Genomic DNA, 12188 nt, shown 5'->3' on the forward strand with positions numbered 1-12188 from the left:
GCTATAGAAAGTAGAAAGTGAAAATCCTAATTATCTCCTCACTCAAAGATAACCATCATTAACAGTTTAGTGTGTGCTCTTCTGTACTTTTTATGTGTACATATATTTTTCCAAAAGAGGTATCATAATATACTTGCTAATATGTAGTTTGCTGTTTTTTACTTATATCATGGCAATCACTCCTTATTTATATATATATATCTACCATATCTTTTTAAATAGCTGCAAAGTATTCCATTTTATGGTCATACTATAATTTAATTATTCACCTTTTGATAAATATAATTTTTGATAAACATGTAATTTTCACTGTCATCCACTGTGTTTCAGTAAGCAACTTTGTACATTCAGCTTTGTGAGCTTCATTCATTCACCAAATGTATATTGAGAGCAGTAGGTAGGCACTGTTCCAGACTCTTTGGATACATCAGTGAGCAAAACTGAAAAAGAAATTATTTAGTATGTCAGAAGGTAATAAGTGCTATGAAAGAAAAAGAAAGCAAGTCAGGATAGGGGGCATTAGAAGTACAAGGGATTGAGAAACATGTTGCAGTATTAAACAAAATGATTGAGGTAGGCCTCATTGAGATGACATTTAAGCAAAGACTTGTAGTAAATGAGGGAGTTCGTCACGCGGATGTCTTGGGGAAGAGTATTCCAGGGTGAGGGAACACCAAGTTTTAGGGTGCTGAGGTGGGAGTATATCTAGCACATCTTAAGAACGGCAAGGAGATCAGTAGCTGGAGCAGAGTGAACAAAAGGGAGGGTAATAACAAGAGCAATGTCGTGTGATGTCCTGTCCTGTGGAACATTATCTGGACTTTGACTTTAACTCCAAGTGAAATAGAGAGACTGTAGAATGTTTTGAGCAGAGGAATGACATGATTTGATACTGGCTTTGGCCAAAGTGATAGTTGTGGGAATGATGAGAAGTGGTTGGATTCTGGATATATTTTCAAGATAAAGCAAATCAAATTTCTTGATGGATTAGATATATGGTTTGAGAGAAATAATGCAGTCAAGGAATTTTGGCATACACGACTAGAAGGATGAAGTTACCATTAACTGAGATGGGGAAGTTGGGATGGGGTAGGGGGATCAGAAGTTCAATTTTGGTTATGTTGAGCTTGAGATGTTGATTAGACATCCAAGTGGAGATGTTGATTATATGAGTCTGAGGTTTGGAAGAGAGGTCTGGTTTAAAGAAACAAATATGGGAGTCATTGACTCTTAGATGGTATTTGAAGCTGTGAAACAAACTAGATAAGATCACCAGGATAAGGGGTGAGTGTAAATGTAGAAGACTTAGGTTTGAGCCCTGGGGTACTCCAGTGTTAGGAGTTAAGGGAGAAGAGGAGGAACCAGCAAAAGAGAGTGAGAAGGAGCAAACACTGTAGTAAGAGAAAATCAGGAGAGTGTGTGTCTTGGAAGATAAGGAAGAACAGGTAGTCAGTTATGTCAAAAGCTGCCAATGAATCAAGTAAGATGAGGACTAAGAGTCAACAATTACATTTAGCGACAAGAAGGTCATTGGGAACCTTGAAAAGAGTACTTTCAGTGGAGTGGGCATAAAAGAGAATCAGAGGAGAAAAATAAAGACAGTGAAGACAGACAGTTCTTTGGAGGAGTTTTGTTAGAAAGAGGAGTAATATCTAGCAGGGGAGTAGGGCCAAGAGAAGGTTTTGTATTTTTTTAATGGAAGAGATAATAGCATGACTTGTATTCCAATGAGATAATCTAATAGCAAAAAAAAAAAAAAAAGATTACATAGGAGAGAAAGGGGAAAATTGTTGGTGCTTTGTCCTTAAGCATGTAAGAGGAGATGGGAGCTAATTGAGTATATTGAGGGGGTGGCTTTTACAGAAGACAGTGTACGTGAATGCAGATGCTAGTAGATAGGTATATATGGTAGTGAATGTTTAGAATTAGAATATATTCCCAGAAGTGGATTTGTACATTTATATATACATATATATATATATATATATATATATATATATTATTTTTTTGAAGAAGAAGAAGCTTGGTCCTGTGCTAACATCTGTTGCCAATCTTCCTCTTTTTCTTTTTTGTCCCCAAAGCCCCAGTACATAGTTGTATATCGTAGTTGTAGAATTGTAACTCTTCTATCTGGGACGCTGCCTCAGCATGGCTTGATGAGCAGTGAGTAGGTCCGTGCCCAGGATCTGAACCAGTGAACCCCCAGGCCGCCGTAGCAAAACCGCAAAATTAACTGCAATGCCACCGGGCTGGCCCCATATTTTTTTATATTTTTAATAAATATTACCCAATTCCCTCTAGAATGGTTATACTAATGTACATTGCCAACAACTTGCTTAATTTCCCACATCCTTATCAACACTGCATTGTTTTAATCTTTTTCAATCCGAAAGGTAAATATGTTCCTTTCTAGTCTTCACAGCTTCAATTCTGTCCCAAACCATTTACATTCAGTGGTCTCGGCTTGTTTGCAGAGAGGCAGAGTGAGTTGAGTAGCCTGAAGTAAAGGAATGTGAGCAAGCTTGCAGTTCTCTTCCCATAACTGTTCTGATGATGAATGAAGACATTCAACCTATAGAGCTGTCAGCTCAATATCAAATTCACTTTAAAATTTTAGAGATTAAAAGAGAAAAAGAAAAAGTAAATCAATGTAGTGGATTGCTTTATAAGCCAGGAAATAACATTGTTTATACTGTTAGTTCTTCCTGGTACAAGGTACTACTATAGTATATCTTATCTTTTGCACCTTTTTTTTTTAAGTATTCTTCTGAGGGCGCAGAGAACTGGTAGAATGTGGGGCAAAGAACCACACTGTGACCCCCTGCAGCCAATTCTCCATTTAAGGAACAGGGGAAGGCAGTCAATGATACAGTATTGAACTTACTTTGAATTATGTATTAGAAGGAAGTGACATTATTCTACACCACACACACCCAGCTTCACCTCCTTCTCTTTTTTAGACCCTAGCTCCCCGTGTGTGAACTGACAGGCTATTAGACTGGAGAAAGAAATGAACCTCCAGTACTGTGTATTGTCATAGTTGACATTTACTGAGCACTGTGCCACTTACGACGGTAAGCACTTTACATATGCTGTCTCCTTTACTCTGCATCAGAGCTTTGTGAGTTATAGGGACTATTATTATCCTCATTTTATAGATGAGGAAACTGACTTACAGAGGTTAATAATCTGCTCAGACACCCAGGCAGTAAGGAAGGATGTAAGATTCAAACCCCGGGTCACTATGACTCAGAGGCCCGCCTGGTTCATCACTACCTTATGCACTCTATGTTTATCCTTTGTGAGAGTGTTATCTTGTTATATAGTTCCCTAGCTAAGGCCTGGGAAGGAAGGTCACTCCCTTTTGGGTGTAGGTAGCCTCTTGTGAAGAGGACATCATGAAGTCAGTCACTCAGGAAGAGGTAGGGTCTCAGGAAGAAAAAAAAGTTTAAAAAAAAAAAAGTAGACCTGAAAGCAGATCTCAGATGAACAGAAGCAGAGATTTTGCGTCTTTTTATAGACATCCTTCTCTGAGTCTAGATCTTGAGAATTGTCCAGAAGGGTACTTCTGAGTGCTGGAAGCTAACCAAAGCAAAAAACAAAACCAAAAAGTTTCTCCAAAAAGGACAGAGAAGAGAGATTAAGAAAGAGGAAACTAAGCAGTTACTATAAGCTAATAATGAGGAAAATACTTCTAATAAACCGAGTTATATCAGGAGTCCTCTATGCTTATTTCCCAGCTTTTTCCCCTTATTATTCAGTGAGATTTCTTTTACTGTACAGCATATACAAGAGTAAGAATGACAATTCCATAGCACTGGTGCCTCCATTCCCCCATTATTGCCTTGGGCCAGGTGAACCATCCATTCGCAGCATTCTTTTCCCAAGCCCCAACGTAGCCTCAACATCCATCGTACCCAGGTCTAACGTTAAGGATAGAACAGCACCTCATTCCTCCGCCCCCAGTTATGGCAGATGTAGTCAGTAGGAAGCAATTAGAGATATTCATTTTGATTCTAAATTTTGAAAGTCTTTTTTATTTCATTAAGGAAAGCATCATTTCCTTTTGTACTGCTACAATAGTATTAAAGTGGCAACTGTTGACTGGCTTCAGTGGCTGCCAGCCTGGAAATGCCTTCATCTCCCAGCTGTCCGTCAGTGTAATAGCGATCTCCCTCTTAGGCAGGATGTTCTGGGAAGGAAGGACATGGGACTTGACAGGCATGGAGTAGAGCAGGGAAGGCAAGGAGGGTTGTCAGCACCTCTAGAAGAACATCAAACCAAACCTCAGCCCTGTCACTTTTGTTTATAGTAATGTGTGTCTAACTGCTAGATTTTAAGCTTTTTGAGGGCAGGGCCTTCAATTTTAATAAGTTGTTGAATAAGACATATTGAATAAACCTGAATTGGAGTGAATAAATGACGACTTGGCCAAGCCTTCTCTTCCATAGTCTTTTATAGCCACCACGGAATGCTGAGGTACTTGAGCACAATGAGATATAGCTTCCTATTTAATAATTTCTATTACTTATTCTACTTTTGCAAGGTCATTGATGATATACTGATTACTGTTTCAGTTAACACAGATGTGTCTAAAACAGTCCAAAAGATAAGACATGTATGCCAAATTAACTTGAACATAGAGATAAAAGTTGTGATTCTAAATAATTAATCCTTCTTGGTGATAGGTTATCCAGTCCTTTACAATCAAATTTTTTCCCCATCACAGTTCTTGGTTTGCCTGTTCCATCTTTTGCTGCAGAATATAGGACCTTTACTTGCCCCATAGGACATCAGCATAAAAAGGCCCCCAGAAATGATCCAGTTTTCTCCCTTTGACCCTGGCTTCCTCGACAAACCCAAAATGTGTAAGGTACACCCCACCCCAAATTACCCTAGCTCTTTCTGTAACATGTGAGCAGTGCTTTTCTTTCCTGGGAAAGGGAGGGAGGGGAAATGTCTACTTTGGTTTATATTTAATTTGAGAGAAAGTTAGAAAAGCAGTGGTTGAGAACTGTCCTCTCCTGCAGTACCCTGCTTTCTCAGACCTCCATGCCTGTGCACTTAATCTACCTGGAATACATTCCTCTCCCACCAAGTCCACCTGGGAAACTTCAATTGATTCTTGAGAAGTAACCTCTTCTGTGTAGCCTTTCTCCACTGCCCTCCTGCCTAAGCAGAATCAGTCTCTTCTGTTCCCATAACATCTTGACACCTCTCTGATAGTGTTTGTACATTGTATGGAATTACATATTTACAAATCTATTTCCCCCACCAGACTGAACTTCAGAGCAGAGATTTTTATTTCATTCATTTGTTTATCCCAGCACCTCGTATATAGTAGCTGTTAAGTAAATGCTGTGATATTGAGTTGTATCCTCATGGAACTTACTATATATCTCTAAGGTAAATTTGGATGAGATCATGAGAAAGGGTACAGAATTTGATATGGAGTAAATTCCAGATATGCCTCAGCCTTCCAGACAATGGTGTATAAATGTATAAATTATAAGCAAAGCCACATGGGCTTCTAAGGATGCACAGAAGAAAACCTGTATAATGTTTCTTTAAGGTAGACAAAGGGGAGGAAACTGTCACCCTGGTCCTGTGTTTCATGCTCTGCTAGAAGTACTGGTCCTCATTAACCTCTTAGTACACATATGGTTACCAAAATATACATATCAGTCAGGATTCAAACAGGAAAAAACAGGCACTATGACACTTATAGAATAGAGAATTTATTTTAGTAGTTAGACCTTGTACAATATTGAACGAAGTTGGGGAAATAGGTCCAAAGGGGAGAGTTGGAAGTGCAGGAAAAAAATCACTGATCAGCCCTCCTGAAACAAAGGTGTGGATGGACAAGTTGGAGCTTGAAGGGAAATCTAGAAGCTAGACTCATCCAACTGCTGGAGTGGGACCATGAAAGGATGTTGAGTGAGAGGGGGACTGGTGCAGTGGTATAGAAGTCAGTGGAAGACTGTTGCCTCTGCATAGCTGCCGCTCTGTGAGTTTGCTGCCAAGCACTTGATGGTGGGCTTGGGGTCATTGGTCAGCAGGGCTGGTAATTCTAGACACAGAGCAGGAAAGAACAAGGACAAACTGAAACCTAGCAGCATTTCTCCATCTTTTTCTTGCTATTTCTAATCAGAAGGACCTTCAGAAAGTCATGGCTAGTACTTCTCTTCCACCTTCCAAATCTCACACAAATTTCTCTTTTGCCCAGTTGTAGCTCACAGCCATACAGGGAAATGGATTCTGGGAAACTTAATTCTTGTTTAGCCAAATTGACACAGTACAAAACCACAAATTTAGCATACCTCTAAATTTTATAAATTTAATTTAGTTTCAATTTTAGAAGCCATACTCACTTGACAGGAAAAAGCAGAGCTAAGAAACATGTACAACTTTATAATTTTTTAAAAAGCATTCCTGGGTATTGCCTGGTAAGATGCCTTACTAGCGCACATTTCAGAAACAGAAATTGTTGGTTGTAAATGCTAACTACTACAAAAAACTTTGAGGTGATTATATAAACATTTCTTTGTCTTTTGATGGTCAACATAGAATTTAAACACAGTTTTTAAACAGTCATCTCTAAGGTAAATTGAGATCTTCTGAAAAAGGATCTAAGGAGAAAAGGAAGTAACATTTATTGTGCACTGTGCCAAGAACTTCTTATGTGTCTTATTTCATTTAATTCATATAACAAACTTGTGAGGCTCCTAAAAGTGAAGTAACTCAAGATCAAGTTCATGTAAGAAGGTTGAAAATTCACCCCAGAATTTAGAGCAACTTATATCTTAGTCTAGGTTATCTTTTACTCTTGACTTAATTGTTTATTTACTCCTACTTTTTTTTTAACTTCTTATTGAAGAAGAGATAACACATATTAAAGTACATAAAGTGAACTAATCTTAAGAGTACAACTCAATGAATTTTTACATATCTGTGTATATATTCATGTAATCACCATCCAGATAAAAATATAAAACTTTCTAATACTCTTGATTGGTTTTCCTTGGGCCATTTGTACTTCCCAGGTAAACTGCCTTGTATATTTATATTTTTCATTACATGGATGGTGTAATTCTTGGAACAATGAAGTAAACATTAGCAGTAAAGTGAAAATGTTAAATAATATGCCTGCTACAGAGCTGCTTTGAATTGCATCTACTTATATCACTTTCTCTTTCTGCTTTTACCCTAAAACAGGTAATCAGATCCTGTCCCTTGGGAACCTCTCAAAAGATCAGATTTATCCAATGAAACTCAAGGGCATCTCCATCTGCTATTCAGCTCTCAAATCTGCCTTGTGTGGAAATTATGTCAGCTTTGGCGTCTTCAAGTTGTATGGGGACAACCATTTTGACAATGTACTCCAGGCCTTTGTCAAAATGCTGCTGTCGGTGTCCCACAGTGACTTGCTAGTAAGCAATCATGCATCAGGGGAGTCTTTGTGTGAAATGTGAAGTAACACCACCACAGGCTTGGAATTGTTGTAATGAAGCCCAGGGACTTAGAATAGCACCAGAACATTTTATGTTTTAGGACAGCATCTTGATTTAACTTACAGAATTTGAACAACTATAGTGGCTGTATTTATATAATTAAATGTGCAGTTTCGAAAACCACAGCTACCACCTCCTGACGAATTGGTCATCCAGAGTGCTCCAGGTCCTGCATCTAGAGAAAATGTAATTAGCAATTTCAACTAAATTGCTTACAACTGTACTCATAATTCAAAAAAGGTCTGTGTTTCCTGGAGCAGAAAATGCAGGATTGGCTGCAGGATCTGCTCTTTCCTTTAATTTTACTCTGTCTGCTTCCCCTACTGTTTGGCCTTTCTTTCCATTAAAATTCTGGTGTGGTGGACAGAGTGCTGAACTGAAAGTTGAGCAACCTGGTGTGTAGTCTCAACTCTGCCACTCACTAGTCATTTACCTTGAATAAATCACCTTCTCTATTTCTCCAGGCTTCAATTTCCTCACCTTTAAAATGAGTAAATTAAACAAAGTGATCTCTAGGTCCCTTTTCTACTCTACCATCTAGTTTCTATGATTTATGTCAATGATTTTCAAACTTTGACGCCCATCAGAGTCACCTGGGGTGCTTGTTGGAAATTCAAATTTCCAGGCTCCTCCACTGAGCTGTGTCATCATCAGACTTTTTTTAAACATCTCTGCCTGATTACACAAAAGCTAATATATGCCCAGTGTGGTTGCAGTAATTACTTCAGTAACATAGCCAAATTCATGCTCAGGCTTAGTTCAGGCTTTCCCACCTGCTCCCAACCCAAGGTTACAAGTAAGATCTAGGGGGTCTTCATTAGTCAGCCTGTGTGAGAAATGCTCCTTGACATTTTAATGGACTAGGAGCACCCTCTTCCACCTTTCTAAACTAGCCTTAATAGAACCACATCTCAAGCCAAACTTGTAGTAGAATGGAATGCTCACTGAAGACTGCCTGTGTAACAGAAATTACAAAGTAAAAACTCAAGTCAGATCAACCATGTGTTACAGCCACCTTGTTGAGGGGAGTCTTCACTATAGTTGAGGTCCACCAAAAAACTGATGTTCCAGGAATTTCTCTAATCTTTCTTCTAATAAACAAGCAAACCTCTAACTCAGTAATTCTCAAAATTGAGGGTGCATAGGCTCCCTTAGCATACATGTTAAAAATGCACATTTCAGGACCTCATTCCAGAAATTTTTATTTAGTGAGTCTGGAGTGGGGGTCAGGAAACTGCATTTTTATCAACCCAGTGATTCTAATGGAGATGATCTTAATCTCACTTTAATAAATACTGCTCTGGTTTATTTCTCTTATGAGTGTTGTGCTTCTTCAATATTGGTTTGAGTTTCAACTGAGGTTTTCCAGGTTATCTTTCTTAAGTACTTATCTTTTGCCTGTAGTGTATGGTAAATATTAAGCCATTTACTAAATTATGCCTTAGATGGGTTGGCATTGTGTATATACAGCAGGCTGTGATGCCAAATCCTATTATGACAGCAGATTTTTTTGTGTTAAAATAAGGTTGCATAGCCACTGTTAAGCATTGTTCAATGTTACAATATTCCTGTCCAGAAAAATGATTCAGTCTTCTAAATTCCATACTATAGAGATTTTACTCGCATTTAAATGTTAGCCATGTAAGGTAAAATTGAAATCACATACTATGCTATAGCTTCAAATTAGGATTTCTAGAGATCAAGAGATTCCTATTAGATAGAACCCCTTTAAATACTGAATTGAGAATCATTATGTCATTTGTTCCATATATTTATTTTATATATTTATGTTTAAGTTTATAATTTCTAATATTATGAATGACAATGTCCACTGGACTGTAACATGTCTTTTGCTTCCCTGTGGCTTGACATTTAGTATCTCTGTGTTGTAGCAATATCGGAAACTGAGCCAGTCGTATTATCCACTGCTGGAATGTCTCACCCAGGACCACATGAGTTTCATCACCAACTTAGAGCCTCCTGTACTCCTATATGTTCTCACATCTATCTCAGAGGGTCTCACTACTCTTGGTAGGTATCATGGAGAACGTTGTTTCAAGAGGGAAAATTTGATTGTAGTCTCTTAATATATGTATGCGCTTATTGAGATGAGCATCCTACAAGGAGGGAAAGATTGTGTACCCAAACTGAAGATTATTTTATAACATTATGTGCAAGTGAGAAAATGCCCTTTTTTCATATTTTGATACACTGTTTATTTTTTAATCAGCTTTATTAAGGTATAATTTACAGACAATAAAATTTATTGATTTTAAGTGAACAGTTCAATGAGTCCTGACAAATGTATATACACAGTCATAAACCACCACCACCAAAGTATAGAACATGCTCATCACCACAAAAAGCTCCCTCATGCCCCCTTCTAGTCAATCCCTTCCCCCTAGTCCCAGCCCCCAGGAACCACTATCTACTTTCTCTCACTATAGTTTGCTTTTTCCAGAATTTCATATAAATGGAATCATATAATATATAATCCTTTGTGTCTGGCTTCTTTCATTTAGCATAATGCCTTTGAGATTCATCCGTGTTGTTTTGTGAATCAGTTAGTTTATTCCTTTCCATTACTGAGATTTATTCCATTGTATGGATTACCACAATTTGTTTATATATTCACCAGCTGATGGACATTTGGGTTGTTTCCATTATTTGGTTATTTTGAATAATGCTACTATGAACATTCATGTACAAGTCTTTCTATAGACAAATATTATTTCTCTTGGGTAAATACCTAGGATTGGGATTTCTGTATTGTATGCTAACATTATAGAAACCTCCAAAGTAACTGCACCGTTTTGCTCTCCCTAGCTATGTATGAGGGCTCCAGGTGCCCTACATCCTCCTTAACACTTGCTATTATCAGTCTTTTTAATCTTAGCCATCCTAGTGGGTGTGAAGTGGAATCTCCTTGTGGTTTTAATTTGCATTTCACTAATGAATAATGTTTTGAGCATCTTTTCATGCTTATTTGCCATTATGTATCTTCTTGGCAAAGTGTTTGTTCAGATCTTTTACCCATTTTTTTTAACTGGGTTATTTATCTTGTAAGAGTTTGTTATATATTCTGGATACAAATCCTTTGTATATTTTGTAAATATTTTATATGTTTTTGTAAATACTTTTTCAGCCTTGGCTTGTCTTTCATTTTCTTAACAGTATCTTCTGAAGAGCAAGAGTTTTTAATTTTGAGGATGTCTAGTTTATTATTTTTTTCTCTAATGGTTCATGTCTTTTGGGTCCTATCCTAAGAAATCTGTGCTGAACCCAAGGCCATAAAGGTTTTTTCTATGTTTTCTTCTAGAGGTTTTATAGTTTTGGCTCTTTTGTTTAGGTCTATAATCCATTTCAATTTAATTTTTGTATATAGTATTATGAACTAAAAGCTGAGATTCTTTTTTCTGGCACCTTTTGTTGAAGAATATCCTTTGTCTATTGGATTACTTTGCACCAATTCTATGCTGTCCTAATTTTATAGTAAGTCTTAAAATCAGATAGTATAGCCATCTAATTTTGTTTTTCTCCTTTAAAATTGTCTTGGCTATTCTGGGTCCTTTGTCTTTTTTTTTTTTTTTTTGTCAGGAGATCAGCCCTGTGCTAACATCTGCCATTCCTCCTCTCTTTTTGCTGAGGAAGACTGGCCCTGGGCTAACATCCGTGCCCATCTTCCTCCAGTTTATACGGGACGCCGCCACAGCATGGCTTGACAAGCAGTGCATTGCTGCACGCCCGGGGTCCAAACCGGCGAACCCCGGGCGGCCGCAGCGGAGAGCGCGCACTTAACCACTTGCGCCACCGGGCTGGCCCCTCCTTTGTCTTTTTATATAAATTTTAGAGTCAATTTGTCAGTTTCTCTTGTTAGGGAAAAAAAAATGACTAGGGGAATTTTGGTTGGGATTGCATTGCATCTTTAGCCCAATTGGAGAATTGACATAATAGCAATATTGAGTGCTTGAGTGCTCAATTCCTGAAAATGGCATATCTGTCCATTTATTTAGATCTTCCTTAGCTTTTCTCAACAGCATTTTTGTAATTTTGAATGTATGAGTCTTGTACATATTTTGTTTTATTTATAACTAAGTATTTTATGTTTTTTATGCTATTTAAATGTACTGAATTTCAATTTCCTGTTGTTCTTTGCTACCATGTAGAATTGCAATTGATCTTTTGTATGTTGACCTTTTATCCTGCAGCCTTGCTAAACTCACTTATTAATTCTGGTAGCATTTTGTAGATTTCTTAAGATTTTCTACACAGATGTGTCTGCACATAAAGACAGTTTTACCTCTTCCTTTCCACTCTGTATGACTTTTTTTTCTTGCCTTATCTCACTGGCTAGAACCTACAGTACAATGTTGAGTACAAGTGATGGTAGCAAACATCCTTTCCTTGTCTCCATTGTTACAGAGAAAGCGTTCTTTCACCATTCAGTATAATGTTAGCTCTAGGTTTTCATAGACGCTCTTTATCTTATTGAGGAAATTCCCTTCTATTCTAGTTTTCTGAAAGTGTTATCATGAATGGGTGTTGAATTTTATCCAATTCTTTTTCTTCATCTACTGAGGTGATCATATGGTTCTTCTTTTTTTGGTCTGTTAATACATTATATAATGATAATCATCACATTGATGGATATTGAATGTTAAATCAACCTTGCATTCC

The 12188-nt window shown here is 37.6% G+C and overlaps 1 protein-coding gene across 4 annotated transcripts in view; it reads left to right on the top strand.

Annotated features, from left to right (window-relative positions):
• RANBP17 (RAN binding protein 17) overlaps nt 1-12188 on the top strand; it is a 344596-nt gene that overhangs the window by 296234 nt on the left and 36174 nt on the right. For all 4 annotated transcript variants that reach the window (XM_058545803.1, XM_058545811.1, XM_058545813.1 and 1 more), the window contains 2 exons: nt 7216-7430; nt 9404-9542. In XM_058545803.1, the coding sequence (XP_058401786.1) occupies nt 7216-7430; nt 9404-9542 (354 nt within the window). The remainder of the gene's footprint in view (nt 1-7215; nt 7431-9403; nt 9543-12188) is intronic.

Source organism: Diceros bicornis, chromosome 1 (genome assembly GCF_020826845.1).
Source record: "Diceros bicornis minor isolate mBicDic1 chromosome 1, mDicBic1.mat.cur, whole genome shotgun sequence".
Taxonomy (NCBI): domain Eukaryota; kingdom Metazoa; phylum Chordata; class Mammalia; order Perissodactyla; family Rhinocerotidae; genus Diceros; species Diceros bicornis.